The sequence below is a fragment of the Melanostigma gelatinosum genome (genome assembly GCF_949748355.1).
Source record: "Melanostigma gelatinosum genome assembly, chromosome: 13".
Lineage (NCBI taxonomy): Eukaryota > Metazoa > Chordata > Actinopteri > Perciformes > Zoarcidae > Melanostigma > Melanostigma gelatinosum.
Window position 1 is genome coordinate 1180777 of NC_136646.1, and position 19501 is coordinate 1200277.

The 19501-nt window shown below is 45.3% G+C and overlaps 2 protein-coding genes across 2 annotated transcripts in view; both read right to left on the reverse strand.

Moving 5' to 3' along the window:
* Nucleotides 1-3860: 3860 nt before the first annotated feature.
* LOC306787313 (apoptosis regulator BAX-like) overlaps nucleotides 3861-19501 on the reverse strand; it is a gene marked incomplete at both ends in the record, with an annotated part of 127157 nt that continues 111516 nt past the window's right edge. The window contains 2 exons of the mRNA XM_079282431.1: nucleotides 3861-4004; nucleotides 13003-13107. Of these exons, the coding sequence (XP_079138557.1) occupies nucleotides 3861-4004; nucleotides 13003-13107 (249 nt within the window). The remainder of the gene's footprint in view (nucleotides 4005-13002; nucleotides 13108-19501) is intronic.
* Nucleotides 4837-12797, reverse strand: LOC306787299 (EF-hand domain-containing protein 1-like; the record flags this gene model as incomplete). Its single annotated transcript, XM_079282414.1, has 9 exons — nucleotides 4837-4872; nucleotides 6089-6279; nucleotides 6604-6793; nucleotides 7073-7222; nucleotides 7350-7637; nucleotides 7749-7970; nucleotides 9551-9811; nucleotides 9923-10120; nucleotides 12777-12797. The coding sequence occupies 9 exons, from the start codon at nucleotides 12795-12797 to the stop codon at nucleotides 4837-4839; spliced, it is 1557 nt and encodes a 518-aa protein (XP_079138540.1).

The following is a 19501-nucleotide window of genomic DNA, read 5'->3' on the forward strand; positions in this document are numbered from 1 at the left end:
CTTGGTGTTGAGTTTGAGGAGATTTGATGACATCCAGGTTTTTATTTCATACAGGCAGTTGACAAGGGACTGAGGGGGGAGCTGGGAGGATGGAGTAGTACTGAGATAGATTTGAGTATCATCAGCATAGCAGTGGAAGTTCAGTCCGTGATGGCGGATGATCTTGCCGAGGGGGAGCATGTAGATGGTGAAGAGGAGGGGGCCAAGCACAGAGCCTTGGGGCACGCCATGATTGACTGGGGCTAGGGGGGAAATAGAGCCGTTGATGGAAACAAACTGTTCCCTGTTATGGAGGTAGGATGTAAACCAGGAGAGGGCGGTGCCAGTGACCCCTAGAAGGTCAGATAGGCGGTTGAGGAGGATGGTATGGGAGACAGTGTCAAATGCTGCAGAGAGGTCCAGGAGGATGAGGATGCTGAGGCGGCCAGAGTCAGCAGCAATGAGGAGATCGTTGATGATCTTAATGAGGGCGGTCTCCGTGCTGTGTTGGAGTCTGAAGCCGGATTGGAGGGGCTCATAGAGCTCATGTTTGGACATGTGGAGATGGAGTTGGCCGGCGACTACTCTTTCCAGAGTCTTACTGAGGAAGGGAAGGTTGGAGATCGGCCGGTGGTTGTGGAGGTCATCAATGTACAGGCCAGGCTTTTTGAGGATGGGGGTGACTGAGGCAGTTTTGAAGCTGGTAGGGACAATACCAGATGCCAAAGAAGCATTGATGATGTCCACCATGTAGGGGCAGAGGGTGGGTAGGCAGTCCTTGACCAGGGCTGTAGGCATGGGGTCCAGGGAGCAGGTGGACATCTTGGCCGAGCTGACCAACTTGGCCACTTGGGGAGCATCCACAGGGGAGAAGGAGGAGAGGTCACAAAGGGAGAGGTGCGGCGCTGAGGGGGCGTTGCCAGGTGGCTGAAGTGCGGGTGGAGGGGGAGGGGCTGGTGTCAGGAGCTGCTGGTGGATGGAGTCGACTTTCGCCTGGAAGAAGTCGAGGAATTTGGAGCAGAGATCGGGAGCACCAGAGGGATGGGGGTGTCAATGGGGCGGAGTAGGCGGTTGATGGTGGAGAACAGTGATCGAGGGTTGCTTTGCTGGGCACCGATCAAACGAGAGTAGTATACTAAAGTTAACGTTAAGTGAACTCTTCTTCCCTCAGAAACTCCGCCTCCTTTCCTTCACTGTCGGATAAACGCTCCTTTAAAAACTGTATCCGGTGATTAAACACGACTCATATGATGCGTGTGTAATTACAACAAACACACATAGAAAGTGATGTTCTGTCGAAGTAAACCTCTGAGCGCTATGCGCGGAGCGAGCCAACTGTCCAAACCTAACATTTGATAGGCATAGCAACAGTAACCAAGGGGGGCCCTTTGCTAAGCTACATGTAAGCACAATACATAATTATAATACTAACAGAGTAAACACGCATTTCTCTTCGACAGAATCATCCATAATTCAATGCTGTGTGTCTGAATGGCCTCAGGCCCACTTCCCCTTGTGTCAGCCTGCTCACCACAAACTCAAACCCAAGCCCACCAACCCAGAACACAACTTATTTGCATAATGACATTTCTTCCTTCTTTTATTTATTTATTTATTTTGGCAGTACATAAAATAACCCAGCAGCATATCCTCGGCTCTCCATCAGTCTCACACATGCTGCAGAGTCAAACAGGGATTGAGGAGATACTGGATTATATTTAAACTTCAGGCAGTGAGAACGTCTGTGACCCGGCCGCCCTGCTGGAAACAGTGGAGCCAAAACTAACCAACCAACGTCGGGATCTTGTTATGTCATTAGTGGCACTGACAAGAGGCAGAGGAAGCAGATTGTTCCACAGGTTATCTGTCTCTACTGCCAGGATAGAGTGACAGTTTGAGCAATGATGACAAAAAGTTATTTTTTATAAACTGCCGCTCTAACAGGCTCCATATAGGAACAGGAACCAACACATCCAGCTGTTGAACCAACACATCCAGGTGTTGAACCAACACATCCAGGTCATTGTCCATCTATCAGGCCATGGCAGACTACATGTTAAAGCATTGACTGGAACTTCTTTTAATTGTATTAATAAGTAGTGCTTGTATTAAGTGATGTGTTGAAATAATGAGAAATATATATATAAAAAAAAAAGAAATGAGTATGTTATCACACTATAAAACATTTTAAGAAGGTAAAACATAAAATTGTTAAATTCCCCTTCTGCCTTGAAAATGTAAAGTAAATGAGGTGAACCTGGACCTGCAGCTGGAGGCCGCTCTGCACCAAAGCTGGTAGAAAGACAGCACGAGGCTGCTCCAGTGACCTTGCAGTAATGATTCTTTTCAGTGATGAAATTACAGAAAGTTATCACAGTAACCGGCAGATGGAGGGCGGCCACTGGTGAGCATTCATTCAGGGTTCGACCGCGTTGGATTTGGTGTGTAAACCCTGCGGGGAGATATGCTGACATGCTGATGTTTCTCTTGGAACATCATTTCATGAGTAAAGTGAAAACACAGCGTGTCATTCGAAGGCAAAAGATTCACATCAGAAGAACTCCTAAGTTCTCAAATCGACTGATGCCATGTGACAAACACATGACAAACAAAACGGACGTAGCTGTACATTCCTGTGAACAGCAGCAACAAAAACAAGTCTAATATGACCGACATCTTAACATTAAAAATCCAACCTGAGGAAAACATTGTCCCTCAACTTTGACTGTGTGAGCACCAAGCATGATGGTGTAAACACAGAGCCCACCTCCTCTCGTCCCACCGGAGTCCTGAGCTCTGTCCTGATGTCCACCTGAGTGCAGCTTGATCCGGGATGGACGATGGATCCAGGTCCCTGTGAAGATGTGGGCTCAACAGTCACTGATCTCCCGCTGCTTTCATCCATCTTATTGTTCTGCGACCGAACATCAGACAGCCAGCAGTAGGCTGGGTAGTGGAACGGCCTCTGGTCCTAGCTGGGTTAGCTTAGCTTCCATCTTGGCTCTCCTCCTGGGGCAGTTTTGTGGCGTTTGGTCTGATATAAGTTAATGTCAGTGAATTCCTGTATGGTGTTTCACAGTGTTAACGTATTTATCATAATGAGAAAAGGCGTACGTTAATACAAGAAAATGTTCTTGTTATTATGAAAATAACTTGATATTGGTGGCAGTAATATGCTGCTGTGTCCAGCTCATATGTGTGCGGTGCAGAGGAGCTCCCTCTTGTGTTCGCTGTCAGGTATTGCGATAACATTGTCAATTAAAGCTACACAATATCAGTTATTTCTTATCTTTTCCATTCCTTTCTTGTGGATTTCATGCTGAGACTGTTAAGTTGTTCACAGCCGATGTCGTCGAGAGCTGTGGATCTACAAGATGGCCGCCAGAGTGCATGTTACATCACCTGAGACGTGCACCTAGCACAGGATGCCCCTACCAGTGCGTTTCTACTGCGCAGCCATAATAAATGAGCAGGGAGTAGGGCGGGACACTGTTGAGGGATTAATAATGAATGAACAGAGACAGACAGAAAGACGGAAAAAGATCACTGGCATCTTTCTCACACACACACACACACACACACACATACACACACACAACCATATACAAGCCCAGTTTCCATAACCGATCGAAATGCAATTTAAACCTGCTACACACTGCTGCTTGAAACAAAGTACTGTCAGATACCCAGTCACACCCACATTAATGGATCATATGTCACACCTGCGTTGAAATGATTTGCTGCTCAGCATTTAACTTATATTATTTTATTGCGTGTCAGGTAAAGTACCTGTCAGAAGATGAAATACCATTTGCATTCTTGTCGGCCTTTATATGAAAGATCAAAAGAGGAGTGTGTGTGTGTGTGAGAGAATGCGAGCCTCAGTGCCATCTGGTCAGTCTCCAGGTGATGAAGCTCCCTAGAGCCAGGCCGGTGATAAAGATGACGATGAGGCCGTAGCTGTGGGAGCTCAGCGACGACACACTCTGCACGGACGCCACCTCCAGCTCCGAAAAACTGTTGATCTGTGGAGAGACAACTCCGATCACCTGGTGTGGAAAACATGCATCTGGAAAACATTCATGCCACTAAATGCCGATTACTTTTTTACAAATGTGATTGACTATCTGTCGTCCATGTGGCTCCGGAATGTTTTATTGTCGGTGCAGGAAGTGACAACAAACATGAGAAATATCCATCCGCCTTGCTATGCTGCTGTGCACTTCACGGTGAGCAGAACTGTGAATAAAGCTTCACAAGCTGAAGCAGCAGCTGGGTCAGCGATGTTCAGCCCCTCAAACTCCTTTGAAAACTTTTCCACCACCGGAACTTAACCCCTAACGTACTGCGCAGCCACTGTGTTGTCTGATGTGTGAACACTACCATCGTTTGTCAATCCCGTATCAGACTAATGCCGCGTCTCCACGGTACAGCTCTGTTCTCAGCTCTTCTCTATTTGTTTTCCACTGCGCACCCACCCCCAAGATCTGGGTCCAGTGAATACAAAACATATTGCGGTCGCTGTTGATGCTTGGCTATTTAAAAACAGCAGGTTTGTGCAGGAAGTGCCGTGTCGAGGTGGTGAAGGTTCTCTCTCATTGGCTGGTCTGCAGTGTTGTAAATCCACCTTCCAGTACAACGTACTAGTAGGGCTGGGCGATATGGCCTAAAAAAAAAATCTCAGATTTTTTTACAAAAACTCCGATTCACGATTTAAATCGATTTTTTTCCCCAAAAAAATTTTGCAGATGACAGAAGCTGCGCGTCATCAGAGCGCGTGGTCTAAATCACCGTCAGTTTGACACATTTCTCAGTGATAATGACATTCATGCTGGCCTCCCATACCACACTGAGTGGTTAAGCAGAGGTGCAGTACTCAAGCGCTTCTTTGAGCTGCGAGGGGAAATAGGACAATTTATGGAGAAGAAGGGACGCCCAGTAAAGGAACTTAAATGCAAGGAATGGGTGCAGGATCTTGCGTTTATGGTTGATATTACACAACACTTGAACACACTTAACACTACATTGCAGGGCCGTAACAGGGTTGTCACTCAATATTACGACAGCATAAGTGCGTTCAAGATGAAACTGTCACTGTGGGAGACGCAGCTATCCAACGGCGACACCGCGCATTTCTCTTGTCTCACAGCTGTGCGTCCGAAGGCACCGGACCGTCCCGATAATGATTTGGATAAATATAAAGACAACATAACAGATTTGCTGCGAGAGTTTGAGCAGAGGTTTCAGGCATTCAGTGAACTTGAGAACAAACTTGGCTTTTTTCGCTCGCCATTTACAGTGAAGCCTTCTGATATGCCAGCTGACATTCAACTCGAGCTTATTGACTTGCAGTGCGATTCCGCTATGAAGGATAAATTTGGGTCTGTGGGATTGGATACGTTTTATCAATATCTTGTGCCACTTAAAAGTCTGCTTTGAAGTGTCATGATAAACAGCTCTCAGGTGGCTGGTGCAGGCTGGGAGCTCTCCAAGGTCCTGAACTAACTCTCTGCTGCTGCTGCTGTTGTTGTTGGGAAGTGCAGGCAGCAGAGCAAAAAGCTCTCAAAAGACTTGTTTCTGTGTTTTCCCTACCATTACACTGGATGTAATTATATCCCTGTTGCATAATCTAATGTGCAGTATATTCTCATCTTCAGAGCCTACTAGTTTGATCTGATGTAATCTTATTGCCCATGCACTGCTATAACTTTTATTTTGTATTTTATTTATTTCAAAGCAGTATGACATATAAGGCAAAAATATTTTTTTCATAGCTCCCACTTGAGTTTGTTTAGTGTGGTGAGTTGGTTCAGGTGTAAAACTGCATTCACTCAACTGTCAAATAAACCAGTTGTTAACACATTCACAGCCAAACATGAAAATCATTTTTTTCTCCATTGTTTGTGAATAAATGTGTTGTGCTTAGAAAAGATCCCTTGTCATCCGTGATTATAATATGTAGGGTGGGCTACAAATGTAGGCTGAATGATAAAGCATAGTACTGAAAAACAAAGCTAAATATTTGGAGTTGACATTCTTTTACTGATCCGGCCCACCTGAGAACAGAAAGTCTGGATCCGGCCCCCGAGCCAAACTGAGTTTGACATGCCTGCTCTAAGGGTTTCATCTCCAGGTCAGGGTGATTCTTTTGGTAATACTCTTTAGTGAAGCCGTCGCAGTCATACAGCAGGAAGCGACGGCTCAGCAGCTCTATCCTTTCTCCCACCTGGAAGTCTTTGGGGGAGTAGTACTCGTCTACCTCCGCTGCTGAAACCTCCAGCACACAGCTGGGAAAGAGCTCTGGATGGAAATACGAGTATCGTCATTGCTGTTAATTCGCTTAGAAATCTTTTTACGTTGTCTCTTTTAAAAAAAATACAATTGTGTTTTTTTTTCTGCACTGCAAACAATATTTGACAACAATATATATAACCAAAAGTCAATTAAGAGCAGTTTGATGTAAATTGTGTTCATGTGATGCTGGTTTTAAGATGAGAGACACTTTCTAGGGTCATTCGCTCTGATGACGTGACTGGATACAAAGAGGCTCCTGAACCAAAGCACCGCGTCAGATCCAATTATATACAAAGCTGAACGTGACAGAATCACAACGTTGCATTTTACCAGGCGGTTTCCTTGTCTTGGGCAACTTCAGTCTGCGCATCAGGACAGGGAAGGGTAATCGTCCACAGTTGCGTACGTAGACCTCATTGATCTCCACCGTGTCATCCACAAGGTAATACTGGATGGTAACAGGCCTGGTCTCCCCGAACAGATTATCCGTATCCTCCCACAGAGCAAAGAAACGCAGCACCTGACCAAGAAGAGGTTAAAAGCCTGGATTAGAATTAGAAAGTCAAATGCAAAATGTCACGGTACAAACACCCGGTTAACGATGCAAGATCACTTCAAAACATCACTTATATTTGAAAAATGTCAGTGGTTTAGTACAAAACTTATCCTGAGTTTTACTTTGCTTTTGTAGATGATTTATACTGTAAGGTTAAATTAACTTAAAATTGGCTTCACTATTACTGTATATATTGGCCCGATCCTAACTAGAAGAAACGCAAACTTCACAAATTTCCTTTACCATACAATCCATGGTCAGAAACTTGTGCAAGTTGTCAAATCCAGAGGCTTTTGTGAAGGCAGGCTGAGGGTTTTTGCCACGTTTGCTGTAGGGATCCACAGGGATTGGCTCAGGCTCGTTTAAAACAATGCCCTCACTTTCCATGAAGTCCTACATGTGATGAATGAGACACAGCATATATATACATACATGAACATATTGTTTTGTAAGACATGCATAGAAGATAACGAATATGCATGACACACTTCAAGAGCTTTCCTATAAGTGAATGTTGTACCTTTGTAAAAGTGTCACACTGTGTGATGTGGTACTTGACCCCGTACACCTCCAAGTCCATGCCAATATTGAGGTCTTTCCATTGGTAATGCTCTCCACGTTCATTCTTGGGCAGCCGCTGGCGTTTGAGCCGTTTTCCCTGAGATAATCCAGAATTCTCCACTATGGGCTCAAAGATGGACATGCAGTCATCCTCGAGGTAGTAGTTAATGACCACGGGACGCACCCAGCACTCCTCTTCAGGGGAATAATGGATATTTTCCTGAAAGTATGCATTGTAGCGCAGCACCTACAAGACAAGAGGGTGGTACAAAACAAACAAACAAGCAATTAATTGGATGGTTTATTGGACAGCAACAACAATCCAAATAAAATGAATGAATAGATAATATTATTGTACCTTTTTGTCAAGGGCCACGTGAGCTGGGATGAAGACTTTGACTGTGCTCTGGTCAGAGGAGCCATAAGTAATGTCTGGCGTCTCAATAGACAAATTACTGATCTCCTGCTGAAGCAACTGTTCAGATAAAAGAGGGTCCTGTCCAATACCCACAGTGGGGCGAGGGGCCAGAGCATAGCCTTTGTTGTACTTCAGTGTCTGGGGACGATGGAAGGTTGACTTCTGCACAGAAAGACATTAAAGGTCCCATGTTGTAAAAAGTGAGTTTTCTTTGTCTCTTTTTATTAAAAAGCAGGTGCTATGTAAATACTGTGAAAGGCCATGAATAAATACGTATACATATATATATACTAGGGCTGGGCGATATGGCCTAAAAAAAAAATCTCCGATTCTTTTACAAAAAATCCGATTCACGATTTAAATCGATTTTTTTCCCAAAAAAATTTGCAGATGACAGAAGCTGTTGAAACCAATTTTTTATTTCATTTTGTGATGATTTTCCCTCGTAGGTTGATAAAAATAAAGTGCAAACAAAACCTGAACATTGTAGAAAGGTGCCTGTAGTATACAAAAAGTATTTGGTCACTCTTTTGTTTCCCTGAATCATTTAAATATACAATTTAATTAAACATAACATTAAATGGCATTAAATAGTAGCCTTCCATTGTAAACAACTGTGCAAATGTAACTTTTTACAGTAAGCTTTTCTAACTGAATACACTGATACAAACACAGCATGAAATAAAATGTATGTGACCCTTTAACATTCACATTTTCAAAAGTGCAACATCTGTTCTAACATCAACATAACATATTTTGCACAGTAAATAAGTGCATGTAAACAAAATCAAGTGCATTCACAACATAACCAACAGTATTAAACAGTAGTGCATGTTTTTTCTAAATATTTTTTGCCAGGAAGACAAGCCTGTCTACTACCTCTGGCTTCAGGCATGCACGGTGGCATGTAACAATGCCCCCCCACACACTGAAAAGACTCTCAGAGGGGGCACTTGTAGCTGGCACAGAGAGGTATTTCTTTGCTAAAGTACTTAGCCTTGGAAAGTTACGTTGGTGACGCTTCCACCAGTCAAGTGGATCGGTGTCTGGGTCAACCTGCTGGACCACAGGTCAGTTGTTGCGGAGTAGAATGACATCCCCTCCAGCTCCGCAGAGATCCTTTGGCGTGTACTATTGTACAGCCGAGGCAAGGCAACGTCAGAAAAATGTTTACGGCTTGGTAGCACGTACCTGGGGTCCAAAGCTTTGAGAAGGTGAATAAACCCCGGCTTTTCCACGGTGTATATGGGCACCATATCTTTTGCGATATACATCGCGACTGCATCCGTGATGGCTTTCCACCGGGCACTCTTCTTCTCATGCGGAGTACAGTTGGTGAATGTCTCCAAAATGCTGGGTTGTTGTTGTGAGGTGGCGGCGGCGGCGGCGTCGCTTGTGCTCCCGCGGTCCTGCTCCCTCCTCAGGGCAACAACACTTCTCCCTGCATTAAACTTCTCTGTGCTGCATTAAATTTGTTGTGCTGCTTGATTTTGTAGCAATAGCTTTTAGACAGACCTTACATCGTGGTGCTGTTTGTTCTGTGTCAGATGACACGAACCCGAACCATTTCCAGACCACCGAAGACACATTCTTGCCTCTCTTAAGAACGAGAGCTTCACTGCTAGCCGCCATTGTTTTCGTTTGTAAACAATGCGCGCGCACTCTACTACGGGAACCCAACGGGGGGAGGGGTGGGGGCGATTTTCTCGATTTTCAATAAAACACATCGCCTTAAAGCACACATTCGAATTACCCCCGTACACCTCCAAGTCCATGCCAATATTGAGGTCTTTCCATTGGTAATGCTCTCCACGTTCATTCTTGGGCAGCCGCTGGCGTTTGAGCCGTTTTCCCTGAGATAATCCAGAATTCTCCACTATGGGCTCAAAGATGGACATGCAGTCATCCTCGAGGTAGTAGTTAATGACCACGGGACGCACCCAGCACTCCTCTTCAGGGGAATAATGGATATTTTCCTGAAAGTATGCATTGTAGCGCAGCACCTACAAGACAAGAGGGTGGTACAAAACAAACAAACAAGCAATTAATTGGATGGTTTATTGGACAGCAACAACAATCCAAATAAAATGAATGAATAGATAATATTATTGTACCTTTTTGTCAAGGGCCACGTGAGCTGGGATGAAGACTTTGACTGTGCTCTGGTCAGAGGAGCCATAAGTAATGTCTGGCGTCTCAATAGACAAATTACTGATCTCCTGCTGAAGCAACTGTTCAGATAAAAGAGGGTCCTGTCCAATACCCACAGTGGGGCGAGGGGCCAGAGCATAGCCTTTGTTGTACTTCAGTGTCTGGGGACGATGGAAGGTTGACTTCTGCACAGAAAGACATTAAAGGTCCCATGTTGTAAAAAGTGAGTTTTCTTTGTCTCTTTTTATTAAAAAGCAGGTGCTATGTAAATACTGTGAAAGGCCATGAATAAATACGTATACATATATATATACTAGGGCTGGGCGATATGGCCTAAAAAAAAAATCTCCGATTCTTTTACAAAAAATCCGATTCACGATTTAAATCGATTTTTTTCCCCCAAAAAAATTTGCAGATGACAGAAGCTGTTGAAAACAATTTTTTATTTCATTTTGTGATGATTTTCCCTCGTAGGTTGATAAAAATAAAGTGCAAACAAAACCTGAACATTGTAGAAAGGTGCCTGTAGTATACAAAAAGTATTTGGTCACTCTTTTGTTTCCCTGAATCATTTAAATATACAATTTAATTAAACATAACATTAAATGGCATTAAATAGTAGCCTTCCATTGTAAACAACTGTGCAAATGTAACTTTTTACAGTAAGCTTTTCTAACTGAATACACTGATACAAACACAGCATGAAATAAAATGTATGTGACCCTTTAACATTCACATTTTCAAAAGTGCAACATCTGTTCTAACATCAACATAACATATTTTGCACAGTAAATAAGTGCATGTAAACAAAATCAAGTGCATTCACAACATAACCAACAGTATTAAACAGTAGTGCATGTTTTTTCTAAATATTTTTTGCCAGGAAGACAAGCCTGTCTACTACCTCTGGCTTCAGGCATGCACGGTGGCATGTAACAATGCCCCCCCACACACTGAAAAGACTCTCAGAGGGGGCACTTGTAGCTGGCACAGAGAGGTATTTCTTTGCTAAAGTACTTAGCCTTGGAAAGTTACGTTGGTGACGCTTCCACCAGTCAAGTGGATCGGTGTCTGGGTCAACCTGCTGGACCACAGGTCAGTTGTTGCGGAGTAGAATGACATCCCCTCCAGCTCCGCAGAGATCCTTTGGCGTGTACTATTGTACAGCCGAGGCAAGGCAACGTCAGAAAAATGTTTACGGCTTGGTAGCACGTACCTGGGGTCCAAAGCTTTGAGAAGGTGAATAAACCCCGGCTTTTCCACGGTGTATATGGGCACCATATCTTTTGCGATATACATCGCGACTGCATCCGTGATGGCTTTCCACCGGGCACTCTTCTTCTCATGCGGAGTACAGTTGGTGAATGTCTCCAAAATGCTGGGTTGTTGTTGTGAGGTGGCGGCGGCGGCGGCGGCGGCGTCGCTTGTGCTCCCGCGGTCCTGCTCCCTCCTCAGGGCAACAACACTTCTCCCTGCATTAAACTTCTCCGTGCTGCATTAAATTTGTTGTGCTGCTTGATTTTGTAGCAATAGCTTTTAGACAGACCTTACATCGTGGTGCTGTTTGTTCTGTGTCAGATGACACAAACCCGAACCATTTCCAGACCACCGAAGACACATTCTTGCCTCTCTTAAGAACGAGAGCTTCACTGCTAGCCGCCATTGTTTTCGTTTGTAAACAATGCGCGCACACTCTACTACGGGAACCCAACGGGGGGAGGGGTGGGGGCGATTTTCTCGATTTTCAATAAAACACATCGCCTTAAAGCACACATTCGAATTAATCGATTAAATCGATTTATCGCCCAGCCCTACGTACTAGCTACACGTGGAACTAATTTACATTTTCAATTGTGCCTGGTGATGCTAGTCAATGTCGTTTAGCCGGGTGCATTCAATTTCTGTGTATCAGAATGTAGCATCAATAAGACAACAGTTAGGACTACAGTATGTTATGGAGGGACACACACACACACACACACACACACACACAGGTAACTTCTGCTGGGGTGTCAGACTTTGTGTATATCCAAGTAAATGACAAATACTAAAGTTACGTTGGCACGGCAGGTAGAGATAATATTAGCAAAGGAACGTTAGCGTGAGCTTTTCTGGCTAACGATAATTCATCTTAATAATCTCTCTCACGTTACCACAGAGATCAGAGGAAGCTAACATGTCTGAATCTCACATTAACAGATCAACTTAGCTTTAGCCCTACATTAGCTAGTTAGCTAGCATTTCGCTAACATTAGCCAACTTAAGATGTGTCTACATACACAGTGAGCGCGTATAATAAAACTTCAGTTCCATAGTAATGCTACCTTTGAGCAGACGTAGCATATCGAAGTACAACAGGAAATGGGGAAATTGATTGGAGCACTGAGCAAACGGGCGGGACTAAAACACAGAAATGATTCAGCATTTTTGCACTTCCTGTTCAGTCGTCTCAAAGTCAATGGTTGTTTTGATGTGTTTTTGGTAGGATGCCTGAAATAAGGTCTGTGGTTAACACAAGCTTATGATAGTTTACGCTTTGTTCTACAATATAAAATACATCAGCAGATACCCTTCTCGTGAATTTTGAGGCTTTTAGGTGTCTTAAGCCGGTTGCTAACATGTGGGTAAATGAGACTAAACGTGGATGGGAAAATCATGTAGGCTGTCTTTGGTCAAGAGAACCACTGCTAAGCTAACTTGTGGGATTGCTCTACAAAATGACGTCATCCCTGCGGCACTCTATGGAGGAGGGTCCCCCCCCTATTTATTTTAAAAGAGCAACGGCCAACGGGGAAACTCTAAAACTATACTCCGTACATCAGGGCCAGATGTTGGCATTTATAGGGCTGGCCCCGCCTTGTTGCAGTCCCACCAAGAAGGAAACGCAGAGAGCTTCATCTATATAGCTATACCATCTCATACAGAGAGGCTAACTGAACAAAGGTTGCAGTGTCGCTGCGTTCCGCAGAACCACAGAACCAACATGGTAGAGAGGAAAGTGCTCTGAGAGTAAGCACATGGAAGAAATGAAGGCCCAACATACCCATCCTCCATGATCCACAATCCAGCCCAGCAGATTGTTCCTGAAAAACTCCACGGTCCACTTCAGGATGTCCCTCACTGACTGAGGGAGGTGAGCCTCCACCATCTGATGGACAGCAGAAACACAGAGGTCCATACACAAAGAGACGATGCTGCCAAATTCAATAACATGGCTGGATCAGTGAACATCAGACTGTTGTCTGATATGAGATATATATGTTCATATATATATTCATATATAGATATATAGATAGTCACGTCTGGTGCCTGACGTGACTTTGGGAAGGTTTGGAGGAGTTGGCACGGTGTGCTTTGTTGCGTAGACTCTCTTTTCCCTTTCTTCTCTCTTTCATTGTGGTGGTGGAGGGGGACACTGTGAACCTGGCAACCTGGAACGTCGAGGCTGGCGGGGCGGGGCTTGGTGGTGCGTGATTGCGTCACTTACGGCGCGCCCGTGTGTTGATGGAAAGTCCGTCGCTGCGTGGCGAGGTGTCATGGCGGCTGCGAGGAGTTGGAGCAGTGTCGCTTTTTTGTCGCGGCGCTTGTGGGGGATCCCCCTCTCCTGCGCTCCGTTAACAGGCGCGCTACGGTCCAGGCCGCGATCCTGGGCGGGCCGGTCCCGCTGGGAGATGCGGTCGGGGCGCGAGCGCCGTGCCGGTGGCTTCGAGCGCGGCGTGCTGGGATGCTGGAGTCGCCGGAAGCCGGGCTGTCGGAGGTTTGTCCCCGAGCTCTGCGTCCGGAGCGAGCGGAGGAGGAAGGGGGGGACTTCCGCGTCCGTTGCCCGCGTTCGGGGGCAGCGGATCGCCGTCTGCCACGGAGGCGTGCCGGTGTGGGACTTGGTTCGCTGGACGATGACGGTCGGTCTGGGTCCCCGTACTGGCGGATTGCCCGGAGGGAGGGATTCCGGTCGATGGATGTGGCCGGTCGGCGGGTTCGGCTGCGTTTGGGCCGCCGGGCCGCTCCCTGAGGCGATCGGTGGCGTCTGGAAGCCCTGCCTCGGTGGAGTGCGGCCCCGGGCTGTGCGGGTGGCGGCTGGGGAGGCAAACGGTTCGTCGTCATCGGGAGGCCCGGTTAGTAGCAGGTCCATGCTGGCGAGGTAAGGGGTTTATTTTCCTTCCCTGTTCGTTGTTTTTGCGGTGCTGCGGGCATTCTTGCGTTTTGGTGCGAACGACGTAGCAGCCTGACTCTTTTCTGAAGGTGTAGCAGCCTTACGGTTTGGTGCGAAAGGCGTAGCAGGCTGAGCTATGGTGGCCGTGGGTATTTGTAGGGTGTGGCCGGAAGTGGCCCCGTGGAGGTGTGGCCTTGCTCCTGAAATTCAGCTAAGGTTTATCTCCAATTAAGCTCCAGACAAAGTGATGCCTCCTTTTATTTGACTTAATGCGATTTTTACAGCAGCGTAGAGCTCCACTATGACAACAATACTATTGTTGTGGCTTTAAAGAGAGCGATATAACGACTTTAGTTCCACAAAGGACTGACGTGAGGTAAAGCAGCTGAAGAACGTACTTCAGCCAACTGACAGAAAGGAGACTCACTCTTTGATCAGGGCCTCTCCGATCCTCGCGTCTGTGGAGGAACAGAACAGCATGAGTGGGTTACTCGCGTTAAATGACACAAGGCAGCGTTACAACCTCCATCCAGGGGCGGACTGGCCATCAGGGATCCCCCGGTATCCCCGGTAGGCCGACGGGGTTTGGGCCGGTCCAATACCGGACCACCTCCATCATCAACCGGCCCTCGCTCTGAGATCGCCGACCCCGACTGTATTCTATGCTTCACAGAACACGTTAAATTTACTCTAATACTTAAAGATCATAATCGCTGACTGATATTTATACTACTCCTCGCGATCTGTATTCACACTCGTGGTTTCCATCTGTGAGCCGGCAGCACCCCTACACACACCCAGCATGCAATCTGCCCCAAAGAGGCGGGTCTATGAAGCAGTTTAGCCAATGATGCTTTAATGCTGATTAAAGATATAAATGAGTGAAATACAATTTAGCCAATCAGCATCCTCAAATAGATTCAGCGCCGGAGCCGGCATTCTGGTCGATAGTAGTTCACGGAGCTGCCTAAGCCCCGCCTCTTCACGTTTAGAATGCCACATATAGATAGTGACATATCTGCTATATGTTATCCTTCCACAATTAATTCTAGATCACTACAGCCTTTTATGTAGATTTTTTTGTATTTATCATATTACTATTTTATTTTGGGGGGAGGGGATTCGTAATGTAATACCGATTCAGCAGCATTAACTAAGGTACCACACTTTTATCTTATTGCTCTCTTGAGTGAAGCGGACTTATGCTGCGTTCACACCGGTCGCGTTGATTTTTTGATGCACTGCAAAAAAGCGTCCAACGCACTGCACAATCGCGTCCAACGCGCCGCCGGTCGTGTTCACACCAGACGCCGCAAAATCTCGTAGCTCCGGAGAGGGGGCGTGGTTTATCGTCCTGGAAGCCTCCATCTGGCCGCCATTTATTTCCGCTGTTAACCGTGAAAGGAATAAGGACAATTGCTGCTTTGTACGTGTTGTGGAAGTCCCTCAAACATCGGAATGCCAAACGCCGTCATGTCTGGTTCATAATATTGTTCAGAGGAGCTCCGTGGATTGTATCGAGCTGTATTCACTGTGTCTAGCAAGCCACCGGTCGCTGTTTACTACAGCTGTAGGAACACAAAATAAACTGATTTGGCTGTGATTCAACGGCAATAAACCGACAAAAAGGGACTCCGAAATAACTACGTAATGATGCCGATTTGTACTTGTCTTCTCCGACAAAAAGGGACTCCGAAATAACTACGTAATGATGCCGCCGATTTGTAGGTTACTGGTCTTCTCAATGGAGCTCTGATGGATCGGTGCTAGGCTATGCTAACATCGTAGCAGCTCCACCAGCACTCAATAACGTCACGTAGACGTAAATACGGCAGCGTCTATTCATTGTTTGTATCGTATGGTTTACACAAACACATGTATACACATAGTTTGGTCCGGTCTCTGTTGATATGAGGTATCGTAGAGCTCTGGGTGAACACATACGGCTACAGGATTTATTTCCTGATTCAACAACGGCAGGAAGCCAGTGATGACAGGGGGAGCAACTCAACGCTGATAGGCTATCGCGCCACAGCGTCACGCGATTATGTCGCTGAAGTTGAAAAATTTCAACTCGCGCGTTGGCGATTTTGCGGCGTCCAACGCGTCCACCGCACTGCAATAACGCGTCCAACGCGCCGCGCCATCGCAAAATCGCGGCGCGCCAGTCTCATCGCGTCTGTGCATAGACTTTGTATGTAATCTCGACGCACGTCAAAAAATCAACGCGATCGGTGTGAACACGGCATAAGAGTTTGGACTCCCACGCTTCAGGCGACATCCTGCCAGCAACGAGGGGTTTTCTTTCATTTCATTTTTCCAACTTAATTAAAGGTAACCTGAATATAGTTCGATTGTATCGTTTCCTGCAGTGGTGGCTGGTGGAAAATGTTCTAGGTTGGGCCATCCTATCAATTTCAGCAAACATCCCAGTATGATTTAATGCAAAAAAAATGTAAGTATCAAACACGCATTATTACTTGGCAGTTAAATATTTAACATGTATTCCAACACGAAAACAATCAGTAAATAACACTTATATAATATAATATAACATGTTCATTTATTGAGATGCCCCTATGGACCTTGTTATAGGAGGTAAAGATCAGGAGAAGTAAACATGAAGTGTAATTATGAATACTGATGTTAAATTAAGCTATGATGAGTTTTCACTGTTAATTTAACATCTCTATTACATGTTGATGCCTCCATGACCAAGTTAAGCAGATGAGACTGAGGACAACTATGTAGAATAAAAGATGTTCACTTTGTCTAACATGTAGCTTGACAGAGTTCTCCATGTGTGTCCTGGTGTTCTCATGTTTCCTTACCTCCTCATCCCTCACTCCCTACCCTGGTGTTCTCATGTTTCCTTACCTCCTCATCCCTCACTCCCGTAACTGTCCATGCTGGATCCGTCCCCGTTGTTTTAAAAAGCTAAATACGTTATTAACATGACGTCATCCAGCTAGCCAAACGTGTCTGGTGTACAGCTAGTACAGAAGCTCCGCATGTACTGCTTCCCTTTCCCGCGAGTCTGCTGTCTGATTGTGAGGTCAGGCTGATCTGATATCAGCTCTTTTGGCTGCAGAATCTCCGCCAAAGTTCTCCTCTCAAACGGGTCTTGGAGGAGTAGTGCTCGCGCTGGCGCTGGCATCTGTAGAGACTTCTCCTGACGAGAACGCGCAATGAGGAGAGCTGAATCTATTTGAGGGCGCTGATTGGCTAAATTGTATGTCACTCATTTATATCTTGAATCAGCAATTGGCTAAACTGCTTCATAGCCCCGTCTCTTTTGGGCCAAAACGATTAGGCCCCTCAAGCTGCGCGTTCTCAGAGTGTCGTGCACACAGACAGAGAGCACGAGCAGAGAGCACACAGGCAGAGAGCACGAGCAGGAAAGGCATATATTTTGCGCAGATATCATACTTTACACACATTACTGGGTACATTCCATAGTTCAAAAACACAAATATTGACAATTTATATAATTTATGATTATTATAATTTTTTTTTTTTTTTTTTGCGTGGCTCATGGTGGGGCCATGCCCCTGTATTGACCAGCCGCCACTGGTTTCCTGTTAAAGGGAATTATTACGGTAACCCTCAAGTTATTAAAGGGAAATAGAAAACAGCCCTACCTAGAACATGTGCACCAGCTGCCACTGCGTATAACCATATTCAGCTAGCAAACGATACCTACCTTGGAGTGTTACAATAGCCAGTGTCATTTTATTCAATGTGTCCATCCGGGCAAATTGGTGGATCCAAATGTTATAAAAAAAAAACATGTATGATGTAATTTCTTTGTAATCATCCAAAATAATGTTAAGTGTATGTTATTTTTCCAAGTAGGCCACTGACTGGTCGATACGTGCGATGCATTGAGTGGGTGTATTGAGTGGGCCGGTCTGACAGTAACTCCCGGGCCACTTTTTTCCGCCAGTCCGGCCCTGCCTCCACCTACATGTTCACAATGGTGTCACTGTGCGGGATACAGCCAGGCGATGTACACAAATACAGCCATGATAAATAGGAATATGCACTTTAACTCGAATGGACGTCTTTAAGTGTGCGTTGAGCTTACCTGACATGCCGCTACCTTCACACGCCATGGCAACCAACTAGAAACACTTCTAAAGTTAACTGAAGTGAATTCTTCGTCCCTCAGAAACTCCGCCTCCTTTCCTTCACTGTCGGATAAAGGCTCCTTTAAAAACTGTATTAAAACTGATTAAACACGACTCATATGATGCGTTTCTAATTACAACAAACACACATAGAAAGTGAACCTCTGAGCGATATGCGCGGAGCGAGCCAACTGTCCAAACCTAACGTTTGATAGGCATAGCAACAGTAACCAAGGGGGGCCCTTTGCTAAGCTACATGTAAGCACAATACATAATTATAATACTAACAGAGTAAACACGCATTTCTCTTCGACAGAATCATCCATAATTCAATGCTGTGTGTCTGAATGGCGTCAGGCCCACTTCCCCTTGTGTCAGCCTGCTCACCACAAACTCAAACCCAAGCCCACCAACCCAGAACACAACTTATTTGCATAATGACATTTCTTCCTTCTTTTATTTATTTGTTTATTTTGGCAGTACATAAAATAACCCAGCAGCATATCCTCGGCTCTCCATCAGTCTCACACATGCTGCAGAGTCAAACAGGGATTGAGGAGATACTGGATTATATTTAAACTTCAGGCAGTGAGAACGTCTGTGACCCGGCCGCCCTGCTGGAAACAGTGGAGCCAAAACTAACCAACCAACGCCGGGATCTTGTTATGTCATTAGTGGCACTGAAAAGAGGCAGAGGAAGCAGATTGTTCCACAGGTTATCTGTCTATACTGCCAGGATAGAGTGACAGTTTGAGCAATGATGACAAAAAGTTATTTTTTATAAACTGCCGCTCTAACAGGCTCCATATAGGAACAGGAACCAACACATCCAGCTGTTGAACCAACACATCCAGGTGTTGAACCAACACATCCAGGTCATTGTCCATCTATCAGGCCATGGCAGGCTACATGTTAAAGCATTGACTGGAACTTCTTTTAATTGTATTAATAAGTAGTGCTTGTATTAAGTGATGTGTTGAAATAATGAGAAATATATTTTAAAAAAAAGAAATGAGTATGTTATCACACTATAAAACATTTTAAGAAGGTAAAACATAAAATTGTTAAATTCCCCTTCTGCCTTGAAAATGTAAAGTAAATGAGGTGAACCTGGACCTGCAGCTGGAGGCCCCTATGCACCAAAGCTGGTAGAAAGACAGCACGAGGCTGCTCCAGTGACCTTGCAGTAATGATTCTTTTCAGTGATGAAATTACAGAAAGTTATCACAGTAACCGGCAGATGGAGGGCGGCCACTGGTGAG